The 20,337-nt window shown below is 38.3% G+C and overlaps 1 protein-coding gene across 1 annotated transcript in view; it reads right to left on the reverse strand.

The window, feature by feature from the left end:
* Positions 1-11,464: 11,464 nt before the first annotated feature.
* The window catches only part of LOC116657605 (transmembrane protein 180-like), a 29,975-nt gene continuing 21,102 nt past the window's right edge, over positions 11,465-20,337 (reverse strand). The window contains exon 7 of the mRNA XM_032460884.1: positions 11,465-12,583. Coding sequence (XP_032316775.1) covers positions 12,451-12,583 — 133 coding nt within the window. The 3' untranslated portion in view covers positions 11,465-12,450. The remainder of the gene's footprint in view (positions 12,584-20,337) is intronic.

Raw genomic sequence — 20,337 nt, forward strand, 5'->3', positions numbered from 1 at the left:
TGCTTCTTAATATTTTGTAGAGTTTCAGAAAAAGGTGCACATTTTCCCCAATGTATTCAATAGATGCGCCTTGTGGTTATTAAGCAATGAGCACCTCTAAAAAAGGAAATTAGTAAATGTATTCAACAGTGTTTTTTTTTAATTGAAGTATAGTTGATTTACAATATGTTAATTTCTGGTGTACAGCATAGTGGTTCATTCATTTATACATATATACACATATATATTCCTTTTCATATTCTTTTTTATTATAGGCCATTACAAGCTATTGTATGTATAATACCCTCTGCTCTACAGTAGGACCTTGTTGTTTATCTATTTTAACTATAGTAGCAACATTGTTTTTTTACTTAGTAAATGTAAAGGGTTTTTATCTGAACTTGGTTGATACAATCTCAGTGAGTTCCTCTCCACCCAGCTCATATGTAATGACATCACTATGGTCTCTAATAAATTCTAAGCTAAAGTAAAACTGCAAACAGTTTAAAAAAACTTGGCAACATAAAGTAGTAGAATTGAACCAGGAGTCAGAAGACCTATAGTAGCAAGTACAAATAATGAAATGTACTCTGCTGGTGATGTCCCAGTGCTGTGTATTAGCATAGTGGTTTATCCTCTCAGTTCTGAAAGAGACTGTTGTGGGGCACAACATGGTAGCCCATTGGTGACATAGTGATCCGTAGGTTTGGTAGAAGAATTTACCAGAGGTTAAGTGTAAGAATAGAAAGGAGCTTATTGGGGTGCACTGTCATAGACACAAGAAGTGTCTGTGTGATCCCTGAGGGCCGGTTGTTGGGGCCTTTTATAAGGTAGGGTCACAAGGTGCCTGATCAGCTTGTCCTCAGGCTCTGATTGGTTGTAGGTGAGGTAAGAGGTTTAGGATCTATGAAGGGCGATGGGATTTGACTTTGATAAAGTGGGCTGAAACAAGCCAGCCTGGGCTATTGTGAGATTAGGCATTATCTAGGGCTATTAGTTTGTTCGGGGAAACACACCCAGTAAAGAATGTACTTTATGTATTGAGGGATCGCAGGCAGACATCTGAGAGCCCAGGAATGGGGGTCATCAGACTCTGAAGGATGTTAGTTGGCCCAACAGAGACCACTTGGGTTTGAGGCCTGGTTCTACATTTCTTGATTTTGCAATTTGTGGCAAGTCACTTAACCTCTTTAGGGATCAGTCTCCTCATCTGTAAAGTGGAGATAATAATAATGGTTACCTATCACATCATGGGGATGTGGTGAGGATTAAATTATATATTCTAAATATCAAGGGCTAGGTGCAGTGCCACAGCACATAGTAAATTCTCCTAAAGTGTTAATTTGCTCTTGCTTTCTCTGTAACTTGGAGAATTCAGCCTCTTCTGAACCTCCCTTTCCTCATCTATAAACTGTGGGCCATGATTCTGAGCTGCTGACTTGACAATACATCTGTGAGAATCAGATGATCTGAAAGCCTCATAAACTAAAAACTCAACCAAGGTTATCATAAAAAATGACGCTCATCCCTATTGTGACTGGTCTCTGCAAAGCTCCCCTCCATAAAACACTCCCTTAAAGCCCATGACAAGCCCATGAGCTCCTCCTCATAATGTGTCTATTCCCAGACCCCTTCCTGAGACTTTGAACCAACTAAGGAAATGAGAATGAAAGTGGAGGAAAGGAATATGAAACACAAAACTGTATAACATGCAAACCTAGAACCACAGACTCAGGCAGCACATTCAAGTTCATGTACCTGTCTTAGTAGGAAAGCCTTTCCCTGCTCCTGTCCAAAACTCCTCCCAGCTGGCTCATCTGCATACCTCTGTGCCAGCCACAGCACTTCACCTGCTTAGAACCTTTTGAATCCCACAGCTTCCCTCCCGTGGCAATCTCATACCTGTTTCAATTTATGTCGGGAATAACACTGGAAAGACAAAAAACTACCACTTTCACATAGGCATAAAGACTTACTGAGTACATGCAAGACGCCAAGCACCGGACTAAAGGGAGAGGAAAGCAAAATAAACACAATCACTTACCCTCATAGAGCTTACTGTTTAGCAGGAAGGCAGACCTGTCCAAGTAATCACAAAATGAACAGTTAATACAGACTGCTGAGTGCTGGAAAAGACGTGTACATTGTTAGAACTTACAGCAGAGAGACCTGACATCACTGGGGGGCAGAGGGGTGCAGGGAAAGCTGACTGAGGAAGTGTAGCATTGCAGCCCTCATTTTGACACCTCCTTGCTAAGCTGGAGCGCTTCCGAGTTGCCCAAGTTCCTCTGGATTACAGGTGCACCCAGTAATTGTGGGAGAAGAAATGAGGTGTCCCTGAGAGCCATCTGGGCTATGAAGAATCACAGTAGGCCACTTAATGCAATTGCTCCTAGGATCTCTAAAAGAAATCTGCACACATAATAGTTAAAGCCACTTAAAGGAACATATATTTTTTAAAACAGATATTTCAACTCAGCGAGGTCTTTCTAGTAGCAGGTCTAAGGCAGAGCTCTGATAAAAGAGAAGGCTGTTGTTTTCATTCACTCTCTGGGGCATTTTCAAACGCCCAGAGATGATCTTTCATCTTGTTTTAAGTGTATTTTCAAAACATCCCTATCCTTGGCCTCTTAATTGCTGTCTCTTGCATGCATGTGGGTTTGGTCCTATGAATGGCTGCTTCCTCTCCACCCAGCTCACCATGTAACTTCATGCCGCTGTGTTTTCATATACTTACTTTGAAACTATAAAGCCTTCATATTATATTGTGATTCTAAAACATTCAAACTTACGGTTTATATGAAATACATGAAAAAATTGCACGGTACAAAAAGAAAGCTTTTAAAACTTAAAATCTAAATATTTTATGGTAGACAAAGTATGTATGTACGCACATAAACATAAGTGATCTTAAATAGTTTGTGTGACATACCACAGAACCACATCTCTGCTGGCATAGAGAAGACCACTATTTTATTTTTGCACAACCGCAAACTGGTCTGAAAATGAGGAAGAATACGTTTATGAAAGAGAATTCTTGAGCAATCAATCAACCTGAAAATCAGACATAACTATCTCCTTTCTCTGGTGGAAACTGTGATTGATTTTTTAAGAGCCACAACTAATATGAGTTTGTTTCACAACTTAGCCCAGGATCTTCCTTGAACTTGTTGTGTGAACAAATCATTAAATCCAGAGGCAAAGCATTTGGTTATTAAATAACCAAAACCTTAGCATTGTGAGAACCCTACAATTGTTCCATACAGTTTCCTAAATTTGACACAGTCAGTACTGAAAGCAGCTATTAAGCTCTTCTACAATAGAAACTTTATTTCTAAGTTCGTTAGTTTTCTATGCTTAAGTCTTTCAACAAAGGTTTTAGATATGATGGGGCAGGCATCAGAGGCCAGAAGCCCTTCCTCCACCACAAAGGCTTTTATTCTTGGCCAACAGATCTCAGATTCCACCTTCCCCTCCTGCCTCCCACACCAGCCCTAGGGGTGCAGGTGGGGGGAAGTCAGCTTTACTCAAGAAACTCAATAAAATGAAGTTTGGTGTTTGTGAACCATTTTATAACCAAAATTATAAATGACAGTGGAGCCAAATTTGCTGTTTTTCAGACATCTTACAAATTGCTTTAGGTTAGTTACACGCACTTTTTTTGCTTTTATAAAAAACATATTTATAGATCATTTTACCACATCTACAATGCTCATCATGATTATTCAATGGAATAAGTCTTCAGGAAAATAAATCTAAGTTATTCCTGTAAATTTAGATGATACGATGAATTCACTTTTAGACTCTCCAGCCCCATTTGATTCATGGACTGGAATTTCTCCATTATTGTCTATAATTAGCAGCATATACATGGGCATACTTTTCATCTTGACATGTGGTAACTCACATCATATTTGAGAACATCTAACATTTGTTAGTTCTTTTACCCAATTTAGAACTTATATCTGGACAGAAGCATCAGGAATACATTATATTTTTGAAATATGTGTTTAAGGATGTTTCAAGGAAAAAAAAAAAAAACTTTAAGTCAGGTGTTTTTGACATGGTAGGTCATGGAGTCAATCATAAAATTGCCCTCAAAAAAAATCTGGAAATAGGGAAATAAAATTGCTGAGAATCACACTTCTTGAAAGCATGCATATAATGGATTAGAGCAAAGAGATGCAAAGTCACCTTTAAAAAAGGCGGGTCCCCAAGCCAAGACTTGGCTGCAACTTGATTGAAGAAACATAATAACATATTCTTAGAATTACCAGCTCATTGGAGGTGGAGGATGGGGAGGAGTTGGGTCAGCCTTAGGAAATGGAAAGTCAGGCTGATTTGCAGCAGATCTCCATCACCAGCCCCAGAGAGAGTACCCTGGTCCACTTTGTTCTTTGAGGCAGGTGCCCCTCTGTGTGATGCATCCATTTTATCAAGTCCCTAACATCATCCATTAACATCATCCTGAATTGCCATGTCCCCATCCCATGCCCACCTTATCCCTTATATAGGGTGGGAATGTGCTGATCGGGGAACACAGCCAACTCTCTCATGGATAGTTCACTGTCTCAGTATAAAGGAATAAATAGGTTTGGGGCTTTATTTTTTTGCATTGGTCTGTGAGTTTGATCTATGCAAATGTGCCTGTAGGAGATGACTGGATTCTCAATGTACCAACATATTAAGTTTCTGTAGCAGCAAAACCCAGATAGTGATGCATTTACCTACATCATACTCCTTATGGGAACAAAGGATGACGAGCCAGACTTCCCTCACCCAACAGATATCAAACCTCGCTTGCCTGAAACACACAATGTATAGGAATGAACACCCAATATATAGGAATGAGGCTTTCCAGGTTGCCTGTGGCTCTCGTGCAAGGTCTGATCCATCCTACCACACACTCCCAGTCCCTAATCCCCCATCAGTTTACCCAGCCCTCATTTTTATCATCAAAAACAGAATGAGCATTACACCAGGAGGCAGAAAATCTCGAATTCTAGTTACAACCCTGATATTTTCCATGTGACCTTGTAAAATCACATAACCTTAATCATTTTGTCTGTACAAATGGTTATTAATAAAGACCACCTGTGCATAAAGTCATGGATCTGGATCAGCGACTCTTAAAGTCCCTTCCAGTTACAGGATCTGTTTTTTCACCTGCTTACTTTTTTGTGTGTGTGAATTATAAAGTCTGTGGGTGATTTCCCCAGATGCTAGTAATCTGTACCTACATAGTATGCAAGAGAAGTGGTGTAATTTTCTGTTTTTCCACACACTTCAAAACCTCATATATTCAGAGTTCCATAACAGTTCATAAAATAAATGGGGAAACAATTTACTGTATATAGTCCATACCCTGCGAACAAAGTTCTAAGTGGAGACATTGTTTTGTTTTGTTTTGTTTTGAGAGTTATGTGCTTGACAAATTGTCAGCTCCTTATGAACTGAAACCAAAATCTTTGCATTTTTTTTAATTCTCCATATTCATCACCCTGTCCTTTACCTCCACCTGCTCTTTCATTGTGTGATGCTTGCCTAGTCCCCTGGGAAGCACCTGGGAGGAAGAATACTTTGGAAATGAAAATAGGTGTATTTCTACCCCATGAAATTCTTAGTCTGGACCACAGGCTCACTCTTCAAGAAAAAGAGCCTCCTACAACAGCACTGCAAGACTATCTATCACACATGCAACTGACAACAATGACAGCAGGTCCTAGATGCCAGACATTGTGGTGTATTACAAGTGTCATCTATTTTAATCCTCATTACAATCTAATACGGTTGATACTGTTGTTATGACTTTTTTTTTTTTAACAGAAGAATCTAAGACACAGAAAGCTTCCACTGCACAGCAAATGAGTGGTTGAAGTAAGACTTGAAAGCAGGCAGTCTGATTGCAGAACCCACATTCTTCACACAAAGCTCTACTGCCTCCTGGTGTTTGTTAATCAGAATCCCCAGTGGTGCTGGTTAAGATGCAGTTTCTCGGGCCACCTCAGGTGTACTGATTCAGAATCCTGCCGTAAATAAGGAGTTTTCAACACGGCTCACCAAGGAGAAGACAGAGACAGGGTCCTTAGCAGAAGCAATATGTACTTTAATTAAAAGTATTCAAAAGTCATGAAATTACTTCTTAATGAAGTAATCATTTTCAAGTGTGCAGATAACCTATAAGAAGAAAATGACATTTCTAAATAGCAAGTCAAATGGCATTTGTGTAATCATTTCAGGACAATCTTCCAAAAATAAAACGAAAACAAGTTCTATGGTCTGTAAGTTTTTCAAGTCAGGTAATTCACCCTATGTAATGTACAATTTGAGTTTTGACGGTGCATGCAACTGTGTAACCATCATCACAATCAAAATACAGAATATTCCCATTACCTCAAAAGAATCCCTGTGTCCTTTTGTGGTCAACCGCTCTCCCTACCTCAGGCTCTGGCAACTACTAATGGGTTTGCTGCCCTGATAGTTTTGTCTTTTCAAGAATATCAGATAAATGGAATCATACAGTAGATAACATTTTAGGTCTGGCTTCTTTCACTTAGCATAACATATTGGGCATTCATTCATGCTATTGTATCAGTGGTATCTATTTTTTCTACTGCCGTGTAGCAGTCTACAGTGTAGGTGTACCACACTTTGTTTACCAATTAAGCGACTGAAGAACATTTGAGTTCATTCCCACCAGAAATATGTGAGGGATCCTCAATTATCTTTTAAAATGATTAAAAATAAGAAAAAAATTCTTTTATATTTATCTTCATTTTAATTATTTCCAGAGAGCTTCATTTCTTGGTGGAGATCCAAGTTTCTATCTGTTAACTTCTTTGAACATTTCACGTAACACGGGTCTGTTGGTATTGAATTCTTTCAGCTTTTGTTCAGCTGGAAAGTCTTTATTTCACCTTAATTTTTAAAGGTCTTGCACTGTGTATAACATTCTAGGTTGACAGGTTTTTTTCTTTCAAAAATTTGCAAGATGTCATTTCACTGTCTTATGTATCACATAGTTTCCGATTTAGTCTGCTGTTACTAATTCTGATTTTTGTTCCTCTCTATGTAATGTGTCTGATTTCTTTGGCTGCCTTCAATAGTTCATCCTTAATTTTGGTTTTCATTAATTTGAATATGGTGTGTCCATCATACGATGCGTTTTTGTGTTGTATTTTGTTTTGATATTTATCCTGCTTCTCTGAGCCTTAATCTTAAGCCTTGGATCTTAAGCCTCTTGGTTTGATGTCTTTCATTATTTTAAAAAATTCTTAGCTATTGTCTCTTCAAATATTTCTTCTGACCTTTTTCTTCTTTTTATTTTGGCATTTCATTAAAATGTGTGTTTAACTGTTCCATATTGCCCCAAATCTCTTGGGTATTCTATTCTCCTCTCTCTCTCTTTCTGTGCGTGTGTGTGCATGTGTGTGTATGTGTGTGTTTCAGCCTGAATACAGGCATACCTTGAAGATACTGTCGGTTTGGTTCCAGACCACCATAATAAAGTAGATTATCACAATAAAGTGAGTCACACAAATGTTCTGGTTTCCCAGTAAATATACAAGTATGTTTACACTCAACTGTAGTCTATTAGGTGTGCAGTAACATTATATCTAAGAAATCAATGTACATACCTTAATTTTAAAATACTTTTTTGCTAAAAAAATGCTAACCATCACCTGAGCTTTTAGAGAGTTGTTACTTCTTGCAAGAGTAAAATCAAAGATCACTGATCATATATCACCATAACAAATACAAAAATAATGGCAAAGCCTGAAATATTACAAGAATTATCAAAATGTGATACAGAGAAATGAAGTGAGCAAATGCTGTTGGGAAAATGGCACTGATAGATTTGCTTAACACAAGGTAACCATAAACCTTCAATTTTTTAAAAAAACAGCAGTATCTGTGAAGTTCAGTAAAGTGGAGTACAGTAAAACGAGGCATGCCTGTAATTTCTATTGATGTATCTTCAAGTTCACTAATTCCTCATGCGAGATTCTGCGCACTACAGTTTGTGCAAATCCAAACTTCTTTACAATCTTTAGCTTCCCTTTCAGGATTAAGTGTGACTTTATGATTAACAGACCACACTGGAAGATAATGCATTCACCATCTCCATCACTGCCCCTTCCAGATCTCCAGGCCCTGATAGGAGAACTTCGCTGAATTCAAGGAAAGCAAAAAGAAAACAAATTCAGGAACTATACCATTTTGTACTCTCTTACTGCAATGCCCTGGCTTGAATCAGAGAACTCAGAATATGAATCAGGTCTGCTCCATTTACCCTCCTGACACTTCTTTTTTTTCTTGTTCAAAATAGTTTACTTATTATTTTTTATTACTTTATTTTTATCAATAAATTTTAATTCGGTTTACCCAAAATTCAAATTGCAATTTAATTAACAAAATACTACTCATAAAATCAGGTGGTTATCACAAATGTCAGTTTAATCACTCACAATTAACTAAATCCTACATATCCTCTATATATTTATGTTTTAAAGGAAAAGGAAATTATAGCTAGTCCACAAACATGGTGAATAAAAGGACAAATTCAGGAATGCAGAAATGTTTCCTTCTTGGCTCTCAAAACTAAATGACAAAATACCATAAAACCCACATAGAAGAAAACACACATTTAAGGTCACATAATAGAAAATTTCCAGTTCTTTTTTGGTGGGGGGAGGTAATTAGGCTTATTCATTTATTTTAATGGTGACATTGGGGATTGAACCCAGGACCTAGTGCATGTTAGGCAAACACTCTACCACTTAGCTATACCCTCCCCCTCCAGTTATTCTTAAACGTACTCAAAGTGGAAAATTCTTTCCTCTTTCTCTGCTAATGTACAAACCAGCTGATCTCATTAAGAAAGAGGACAGGGGGCAGGTTGTAGCACAGTGGTAGAGTGCCTGCTTAGCATACATGAGGTTCTGGGTTCAATCCCCAGTACCTCCACTGAAAATAAATAAATAAATAAATATACTTAATTATCTCCCCCCTCAAAAAAAAGAAGAGAGAACAGACTGAGTTTGGTTCTGAATTACAGGTTTAAAATATTTTGTTTTCTGTCAGCTGACATTTTCAAGGGCCTAACTGTGAAAAAGTGATTATATTCTACGCTCTTTTCCTTTACCTGTCAGCAAAGAAAATGAGGACATAAGACTATGAAAATTGTTTGACAAGAGATATCACACTTTGCTTTCATTGTAATTTTCATAAAATTTGAAAATCTTGTAGTGATCACGAAAACATAAGCAAGATTAAAATGTTAAGTTTTCCATTAGAGTTATTTTCGATTTGTGGTAGAACTCCTCCAGGGTTTTTTTCCTTCTGTCTCTGTTTTCCTACTTTTTCTCCACAATAATATAGATATCTTGGGATTGTAAATATCCTAGTAGCAGGGTAGAATCATGAACTGAACCTTGTATTCAATTCAATTGTCAAAGAACAGGTGACAGTCTGTGCCATGGTTTTGGGAATCAGCTCTCATTCATTTATTGGTGATGCACTGCAGTCGAGTATTTCCCAAATAAATTAGCACATCTTTTGCCTTTTCTCTATATGCCACATGGATATTTTTATTTTATTGTATATATATATTTTTATTGAAGTATAGTCAGTTCACAATATGTCAGTTTCTGGTGTACAGCATAATGCTTCAGTCACACGTGAACATACACACGTGGATTTTTTAATCATTCTCTCCATGGCTTTCCTGTTTTGAGGAAATACACATCACTCATTGCCTCCCTGAGCCAGCACACTCCTCATGTGTTACTTTTTTTTTTTTTGAAGTATAGTTGATTTACAATATTATGTTAGTTTCATGTGTAAGACAAAGAAATTCAGTGATTTTTTTTTCAGATTCTTTTCCATTATAGGTTATTACAGGATATTGACTATAGTTCCCTGTGCTCTACAGCAGGTCCTTGTTTATCCGTTTTATATATAGTAGTGTCCTTACACCTGCTACTGAACGTGCCTACCCACAGACCAGGTAGCAGCAACACAGTGAGCACTCTTTTATTTTTTCAAAGCCCTTTTTTGGCGGGGATGGAGGGTGGGGGGTAATTAGCTTGCTTGCTTGCTTATTTATTTATTTATTTATAATGGAGGTACTGGGGATTGTACCTAGGACCTCATGTATGCTAAGCACACGCTCTCCCAGTATATACCCTCCCCAACAGTGAGTACTCTTGTGAAATACATCCAGTGGCAAGCTGGCTGATGAGAGCCATTGTTAACTTTATAGGAATTTCTCAAGCTGGTTTTTAAACACAGCCATTATTAAAAATTAAGATACATATGTATGTTTATAATTAAATAAATTATATTAAAAACAAAGGTGATAAATACTCAAAACATTACTTTCTAATGTTAGAAAATGACTACACTTTGCTATTTTTATCCTTTAATTGTAACACAATATTGCATATGGGATCATGATTATTTGTTTTGTGTTCCAATATTATAATGGTAAGCTACTGAGCATTTCTTCTTAAATCTGTGTTCATTTGACACAACATTGTAAAATGACTATAACTCAATGAAAAAAAAATCTGTGTTCAGTGATACCACTTTTGTAACTTGAAATTAGCCATGTTGAATATATCTACACCATGGAAATCAGTACAAATTGTTGCTTTGTTTTATTGATTGTCTAGTCCAGGGGTCAGCAAATTTTTCCCTTAAAGAGCCAGTTAATATTTGTAAAACCACATGCAGTTTCTGTTGCATAGTCCTGTTTGTTTGTGCTATAAGCCTTTTAAAATGTAAAAATTATGCTTAGATTTTAGACTGTACACAAATAGGCTACAGGTTGGATTTGGCCCAATAGTGATAGTTTGTCAACTCCAGTCTAGACTTAAGAAAGTAATAAAATGTTAATAATGCTATTTAAACTCAAAACTGTCATGTCTATAGCTGTTACACTGTGAAAAGCACACAAAGAAATTCAGGACATATTCTTTCCGGTATTCAAACCCTATCATTCAATTAATCAAAGGTTGCTCACATCATTGCCGACAGAGTGCAGTTCTGAAGGGTGTCTTCATTGTTTGTGTTTTGTCTTACTTGTTAACATAAACAAAAATTTTTAAAAAACAATATTTAGATTGGAAGTACAGTCCTTGGTCGATGACATGAGTGACTTCTTTGTGGAACCAAATAGTAATCCAGCATTTATTTACAGTCTTGACTTCATGACTGTTGTTGCAAATCATTAAAACTTAAAATGGAATGTGGAATTTGTAAGAAATAGCAAGTCACACTGAAATTATAGGTATATGGAATTCATAATATGGAGTAGATATATTTTATTATTTGTAAATCATGTGCTACACAGCTTTTTACCAGTAAAATTTATAATAAAGTTACATATGTGTGTGTGTATATATATATATATATATATATATATATATATATATATATATATATGCATACTTCTTTCCTTCTTTTTTTTAATTGAGTTATAATCAGTTTACAATGTTGTGTCAATTTCTGGTTGCATACTTCTCTTTTCTCAGAGAACGAGTTGTTAAGCATTTCTATCACAGCAGTGTGTACCAACGTCTCTTGCTGGACTAATACCACTCCTGGGTAAGAGAATCTGAACAGGCACAGAGAGTCTGAGTCAGTTAGATGAAGGCCGGTGACTGAAATGAAAGGTCCGTTGCTCAACCAACAGAGAGTGTGCTTGGGGGGGGGGGGGTGCGCATCTGTGTCACAGAGAGAGACGATCAGGGAGAAAACAATGAAGTAAAGACGATAGAAACAGAGGCCACCACAGGCCCTTCCTCTCTCGCTCTAGCCCTGTTTTATTTCCTGTCCCCGGTGCCTGTGAATTTGCCTACTCCACCCTTATAAGAAACCTCTCTCTGTTAAAGATAGCTAAAAGTTGAATTCCTGTTTCTTCACAACCAAAAGGTCTGCAACCAAGACAATGAGCCACATAAATTTGGATTTCATGAGTCCTCTTACTCTGGTCCCTGAATTTTCCAAGTCTGAACACTATATTAATCACAAGGAATCTACAGCTGATGATGATGCGGTATTACTGAATGAAAAGAGGAAAAGAAAAAAAAAAAAGGCCATCTCACTAATAAAATCAGTCAAAGAAGCAATACAAGGCTAAAAAAATATAATAAAAGGAAGTGGCATGCCCAGTCAGGGGGGCTTCAGGAACCCCAAAGTGACCCACATAGCAATTTAAGGATGAGGAGTGACAGGTTGTGTCCAGGCTATGAGACCACTAGGAAACAGCCAACTTCACTCGTATTTAACCTTCTTATTATGTAGTCAAAAATCTCTAAAACCTGCTGGATTCTTTGTTTTATTTATTTTGTTTTCTAAACAGATTAGTGATTAGAAAGAACAGTTTTGCCCTCTGGTATAATATAAGCTCTATAAGAACAAACAACTGAACTTTCACTTGAATCCTGTGATGGCTTGGTGTCCACCTTAGAGTGTCCCTGTGTAGTCTGTCTTGTTCCTGATGGAGAATGGGCTCCAAACCAGAATCTGAATTCCTGCAATGCCCAGTGGGACCAGGCAAATCAAATTAAACATAGCATCATGAAGATCGAAGATGGTACTGGGAGAGAAAAAAAGATTTAAAACCTGGTTAGGTTCTCCAGTGGCTTCTTTTCTTATTAATTCAAAGCTATACAGTGAAATGTTTCAGACAGGTTTTGATATCTGTTGGACCCATTAAAAAGGTAAAAAATTTTATCAAACAACTTTGAGTCTTTCAAATAACTGAAAAAATGAAAAATCTCTACCTTCTAGTTGCTTATACAAGAAAAGGCTGACATGTAAACCGTTGATCACCATACCTGGTGAGAAGTGCTGTGGTCACAGTGAAGGACCATACACACTGGGTATGGGAGGAGAGAGGCAGAGATGGGTGCAGGGCATACACATATGTATCTACATACTCAAAATACTTTCGGGAGGAGGGTACAGTTCAGTGGTAGAGTGCATGCCTAGCGTGCATGAGGTCCTGGGTTCAATCCCCAGCACCTCCATTTGAAAAAATAAATAAACCTAGTTACGTCCCTGCTCTAAGAAAAAAGTTTAAAACCCTGATAGTACATACTCATAATGCTTTAGTCTTAAAATGACTACCCAGTGGGTGTCAAACCAAGTGATAGGAGCTGGGCATTCATTTTTGTTACTAAACCTACTTCCATTCAATACTATTAGAGGTTACGAGAAGAAACCAGAGTTAATAATAATATTCAGAAGTGACATGGCCTGATTTTCTGCCAAGAACTTCAGTGAAGCCCAAAGATGCCTCTGGTTCTCCATTATATTTCATAGATCGTATTTTCTCATTTAAATTATACACAGTAAAAGGAGGCTCCTGACTATCTGAGGGCTGATTATCTGGTCTGCAGCTTCTTTTTGGTTACTTGGGCTATCTGAAAAGCACCTCGTTAATTCAGCCAACTGAGGAGTTAAGCGGAAATGTCAAGCTGTACCATAAAGATGGGGGGCAGTTTGTTACATTTTCATACTAAAACCAGTTGCTATTACCAGAACCTATGTATCATTCACTCATCTTAAAAAAAAAAAAAAAAGGCACTGTGTGATTACTGAAGTGCTAGGCACTGGGTTAAGTACGAGTTATCCAATGGTAGCAAAAACTGATAAGAGTTTACCCGCATGGAGCTTACCTCCCAGCACAGGAGACAGATCTTAACCAAGTAATCGTAAAGAAGGTTGATTTCCATTTAATTACATAGGAAGGAAAAGTGCTGAGATGGAAAAAAAACAAAACAAAACAAAACAAAGGACTAGATGGGAGCTCACAGTCAGGGTGTCTGGTCTACCCTTGGCAAGTAGAGTCTAGAGAAGGCTCCCCCCACCCCTGGGGAAGTGGGATTTGAGCTGAGTTCTGAAGGATGGATAAGTAGGTGTTAACTAGAAGGCCTCTGCCTAGAATCATGTGCAAAACCTCCAACCATCACTACCTCCACCTGTAAAGGCCAGTCTGAGAAAGTCTTTAGTGCTCTGGACTGGATTGTGTTTACCAGGTATGACCATCCCTTCCAACTACTGCTCCACAAAACCACCCTCCACCTTGAGTCCTACTCAGTCCAGGAAGTGGTTGATTCCAACCTGCCCATTCTCTGTTCTTCTGCTGCTACTTTCTGAGACAACCACGAAGGCTTGGGCCATCGACTAGACCACCCAACGCGTAGTCTCCAGAAGTAACAGAGGAACCGAGAATGCTGGCAGGATGTGGCTTCACTTCTGCTCCACCCAAACTATCTATGGAAAACCACATTTCTGGGTGCACATGGTGTTTTGTCTCCCTCGCATTCCTTCCTTTAAGAGAAATCCTCTCCCCTCTTCCACAGTTAAGCCTGTCTCAGTGCTAAAGACGCAGGGGGTTTGACTACCCTGCTCCCACCCCCAAGGTCAGGCACATGCCTGGACCTAGTCATAGTACTCCAAGCCCCAGGCTACCACTACTGCCTCAGGAATGGACATGTGACTCATGCAAAGCCTTTCAGGGTCCACCTGGGAACTTCTGCTGTGCTACTGGGACAAATGTACACATTTCCTGTAGGATCTGAGGCTGTAAGGCCCATGTAAACCTGGAGGTATCTTGCTGCCTGCCATGTAATAAAGTTTGCACTAAACACAGAGGGAAAGTTAGGGACAGAGAAACGGCTTCCTGACATCATTTGAGTACCACCTACCTAGATCCAGCGCTGCCTGACTTTTTAGTTAGATGAGCTCATAAGCTCCTTTTCTGTTTAAGCCAGCCTGTGCTGGGTTTCTGTCACTTGTAGCCAAAGTGGCCTGAATGATGTACCTTTCCTGTGGGCACTTACGTCCCAGTGACCATAAATTGGCTGTCCCTGAACACTACAGGGAAAGAAGTCAGTGATTTCTAATTGGCCACTGCTAACAAGGACACATAGGAGGTTTGAAACAGCTGAGCACAGATTTCGAGAATGAGAAGACAAGGTCCTGACTGTACTTTTGAACTTGATGTTCTAAGTGCACAGAAGCATGATGCTTCTCTCACCACCTGTGACTGTTCACTGATTGGAACCACAAGACAGACCAGACAGGAAAACTGGACCAGTCACCCTTGCAAGATGCCAAAGAGGTAAGGGAAACCCAAGTTCCACTTAGCAGCAGCCTAAACCACATACTTGTCAAATGCAAAGAAGAAAGAAAGCAGCCTAATCAAGGCCTTTAAAGGAGAAAAAGAAGGGTGAGGGTAGCTTGGTGGTAGAGCACATGCTTAGTATGCATGAGGTCCAGGGTTCAACCCCCAGTACCTCCGCTAACAACAACAGCAAAAAAAAAAACAAAAAACCCAAGAGCTTTAGAAGAGAAAAAGAACACAGAGCCATGACCACGAGCTGCCAGTCAAGGAATTACTAAAGTATGTGCTCAAGGCCCTGTGTTTTATGAAAAGACTATTTTCTGCTTGGCTGAGGCACCTGTGTGCTTTTTATCTGAGTGTTTATCTAGCAGCAGGAGCCCATTATCCTTTGGCATTCTCTAGTTATAGCAGATCCCTGTTTCAGAAACATCAAGAAATTGGATTCCAGCTGGCAGGGGTTCTCTCTGGGAGATATTCAATCTCCAGGACAGAGCTGTCTTTTTCTCTTTTTTCCATGGTGACAGGAGGCAGGGGAGCACCTATGGTAATCTGCAGAGGCAAAGCCTGGTGTGAGCATGCTGACAACACTGCAGAGAGAGAGCCTGAGGCTGGAAGTTCAAGGGAAGGCAGGGGAATGAACATGTAAGTGATTAAGGCCACTTGATAACTACCATGTTGTGGTCTAACCCCCAGTCAGGCTTACACAGTTATTACTGAAGCTGCAACCATGTTCATTTCCCTACTATTTCATGAATCACTTCATGCTCTTCAAAAATGTCCTTGGTCCTTCTGATCCTTTCTTAAAATTTCTTCTTTCTTTTAAGACATTACTGTAATCTGGGAGAGATGCCCATGATTTAGAGAATTTCTTTCCCTCTCTCACATTATTTTCCCTCTACTGGGATGGATGAACCTCGTGACCTGCTGGGTTTTTATGCTTTCAGAATGTCAATTCCAGCCTTAACATTTTAAAATGAATCTCTGGTAAAAAAAAAATAATAATAATAATTCCTAAGCCCTGCTTATAATTTTGTTCACTCATATTTATTGCATACTTACTGCTTTAGGTGCTTATGATATAGAGTAAATAAATCAACAATGATCCTTATTCTCAACAAACCTTACACTCTAGTGGAGGCAAAGAGATAATAACAAAAATATATTTAATTTTATCTTATAATAAAAACCTCTGCTTATGGAAAAAATGTTGCTCCCAATGTTCTCTCACAATGTGCTACTTTCAAAAGAAATATTTCTACCTATAGGTTATTACATTCTAAAATATTACTTTCTGGCCTTTTTTTCCTCACTTTCTTGTCTTAGCATACACTTGCTAAACCATTTGTACATTCAGCTCTGTGAGGTAAAAAGGGTCATATAAATCATCACCCTCTCACCTCTAATCCTATCATGTTGGGGATCTTTCACATCTCAAAACTAAAGCCAAGTCTGCCTCCTTTCCACTTTCCTTTACTGCTATCAATATAAACTCAAAAAAATGTATAAGGGGGAGGGTATAGCTCAGTGGTAGAGTGCATGCCTGGGTTCAATCCCCAGTACCTCCATTAAAAATAAATAAATAAACTTAATTACTCCCCCAAAAGTATAAAATTAATGAAGATGCTTCCTGATGGGATCAGTGAAAAATGTTTATGGTCATTAGTATAAAAACAGACAAATCTTGTCAAAGGAGTCACCGTCAAAATCAGAGTATCAATGAAAAAGAAGCAGAGATGGAAGAGAAGAAGACCATGATGAAAAAGGGCAGACACCTAAATGTGGTTTCCATGGCCATATAGTCTCCTTTGAATTAGAGTCAGAGAAGCCAGGGAGGATATAGGTCAAGCGCTAGAGCACATGCTTAGCATGCATGAGGTCCTGGGTTCAATCCCCAGTACCTCCTCTAAAAACAAATAAACAAACCCAATTACCCCCACACACACACACACCATAAAATAAAGTCAGGAAAGCCTGAGCCCACAGAAGCAGTTGCTACCTGAAGAAGAAACTTCTTTCTCTGGTCAGCCTGATTAGCCCCATGTAACATGTCTTGCAGGCCTCCTACATGCCTGGCCCCGTTTGACACTTTTCTGTCATTGCTCCTGGTTTTCACAATAACCCTGAAGAAGACACTGAGGCTTACCCAGCTTAATTAAATTTCTCAATGTTTCACAGCTAGTAAGTTGGGAGCCGAGATTTTTACTGAGATCTAGACTAAAAATGTCTCCAAGAAAAAAAAAAATGGTATTTATAATACAAATTTATCAGAAGGAAAAAAAAAACCCTCATTTTTTAAAAAGAAAGTCATATGCTTTCTGCAGAAATGAATTCAAAGACTCTTGTGGAGAGGCAATGGCTTATAACAAATATCAAAAACAAGAATGGCTTGATAGGTCACACTGCCGATGTGGAAATTCAAGGATTTAACCCTTAGGGGGAGGGTGTAGCTCAAGTGATAGAGCACATGCTTAGCAAGCAGGAGGTTCTGGGTTCGATCCCCAGTACCTCCTCTAAAAATAAGTAAGTAAACCTAGTTACCTCCCCCCCTCAAAAAAAAAAACCCAAGGATTTAATCCTCCACATACCTGTTTTTCTTTGCCAGAGGTTGGAGGCTATTGTTAATGTTTCCAACTATAAAGACTTACTGGAAAAAAGCAAGAGCATATTATTTCTCAAAAAAAAAAAAAAACCCACTATTGTTGCTTATCCCCTTCTTTGGACATAATCTTGTCCTCAGGCAGTCCCTTTGCAATGTAACATCGTGATGCTTATTTACAGAGGAAGAGAAGTGGGCTCTGGGGAAGAAATCAACACATCATTGATACTTTTGTGGCAAAACACGGGCTGTATATTACTGTGGTCCTATGAAATTCTGGAAAGAATTCCCTACACAAAATTTCACATCACAGCACCATTTCTGACCCACTGTTAGGAATAATAGTGTGATTGATTTAGCTTCAGTCAGAATCTTTTGGGCCAAATATTCTTAATAATTTAGATGCTACAAGTGCTTATGTTCATCATAGTTAGCAGATGGACTTATTATAAGAACCTTGTTAAAGACTAACCAATTATCCCAATATTCAGTCTAGCAACCCCAACAAACGTATATGCTTATATGTACACAGTTCATATAAGCAACTGTAAGATTGTGTATATATTTTTCATCTTTTGTTCCCAGATAGACAGTGATGGGGGAGGGAAAAGTTATGTCTCACCAAAGTACAAAATTAGAGGCTCTGAATACATGGCATGCTCTAACCACTGACTATCTCTAGCTCTCCTAGTGAGCCTACAGTAGAATGCATGAGCTCCTCAGAGAGGCTATTTTTTTCATTTTTGAGTCTCTGTGCTTCATGAGTTGCCACATAGAGCAAGAATACGCAAAATTTTAATAAAGATACAATAAGCATTTCATAACTATAGCAGAATCAGCTATATTATTTAGAATTGATACTTTGAAAGAATAAAATCCACCAGCACCAATACCTAAGACTAGCTCATTTCTAGTCTAGATAACTTAATCTTTAACACTGAATAAAACCGCTAATTTCTTCCTCACATGAAACAGAAGTCATTAAAAAAGCAGGAGAGATCCTTGCCTAAGGATTTCCAGACTGCTGCTTTAGTAAATCTTGATGGAAAATAATTTGTTTTCAAAAAGCAGTTTTAAAGTTGATTTTAATGATTAACTACAAATAATTAAACAGCAAGAATGTTTTCATTATTTAAGAGACAAAGGCTTGAGGTTGTTTTTGTCAATTATTCACCCTGATGCAACTCATTTTGGATCTGCTTCTTCGCTGGAGTTAAAGACAGTATTGTTTACTCCGTCATTAAGAGAAAAGTCATTTCTGAAACTTTTGTTGCAAGTATAATTTTGGAAGTATCTATTGTGAGGCTTCCAGACTAAAGAAGAAGGAAAGCTGCATATATATAATATTTTAAAACACACTTGTATATATAGTATAGCATATATATATATATTATAGTGCATATATAGTGTGTATATATAAAAGACTTTTTTTTAGTGATGGATTTTATTTAGGTTTCCTGCAAGGTATTCACAGATGACACTATAATTCAACAAATAAATTGGCAGACTTGGACCACTGGGAAAATGTATCTTTCTATTCAGGAATATGCAGCAATCAGCAGGAGTTTGGCCAGGGCTAAAAGACAGGGCTTCCACAGGGAGGAGTCAGCGCGATGCCAAGCCGCCAAGGGCCAGGTCTGGGCTCCTCTTGCACTATTTGCTCATCTCAACCCTGGACTTGGCTCATTGTACCCGACTTTCCCGTCTGCCTCACCCACTCCCGCCACGTGAGCTCCCAAAGGCAAAAAGGCATCATGTCGTATGACTCTTTATCTCAGTTCCCAGCTCAGTGCTAACACCCAATAGGTACTCCAGAAATGTTTGCTGACAAAAGCATGCAAGCATGCTTAATTGACCAGACAGAGTAGTCCTTTTTCTATAATATACTAAAATTTCATTGTCTGTGTTTATTTTGTATGGGAAGTGTGGACTTTGTTGCAATTTTTTAATAGAAAGTACATGTATAAACTAATTTAGGTAATTCATTTCTAATATTACTCCATAAAACACCTTATCCCCTATCATTAGAAGAGATTATATGTTGGTTCCCTTGCCCAAGTACCTCACTTGGAATCTCCATTAACAGTAAGTATAACCGTTATGTTTACAGGCTGCTGAGTAGAACTACTAAGTAAAACAATCTCCCCTGCAGAACAAACATTTCTCTAGCTGTATCAAGGAATCACGGACCATCCTTGAAAAATGGCAAGGGAGAGAATAATACCCCTGAACTATACATTTCAGTATATTATAATAGTAAGTGTAATGTTACAATACTGTCTATTACAATATTACAATAGTAATTATAATGTTAATCAGATATTAGAAAACACTCTTGCAAGTATAAAATTTATTTCAAATAGATGTTTTTGTTAAATTTGTCATACTGGTGAATCTCAGAGCTTCTCTGATCATCGAACCGTATCCTGCTAAGTATACAGTTAGCCTCTGGACTTCAGTCAGACGCTTTCAGATTAGCATTAGCTATGTGAGGCCACCAGATGTCAAACATGAAATTATCAGAGATAAATGATACTTGAGTGCCCTGAATAGGTTTATACCTCTAAAAATGCTTACAGTGCCATGAGACAAGACTGCCGACGTGTCTGGTTGACAACCTATC

This window comes from Camelus ferus, chromosome 18 (genome assembly GCF_009834535.1).
Source record: "Camelus ferus isolate YT-003-E chromosome 18, BCGSAC_Cfer_1.0, whole genome shotgun sequence".
Taxonomy (NCBI): Eukaryota; Metazoa; Chordata; class Mammalia; order Artiodactyla; family Camelidae; genus Camelus; species Camelus ferus.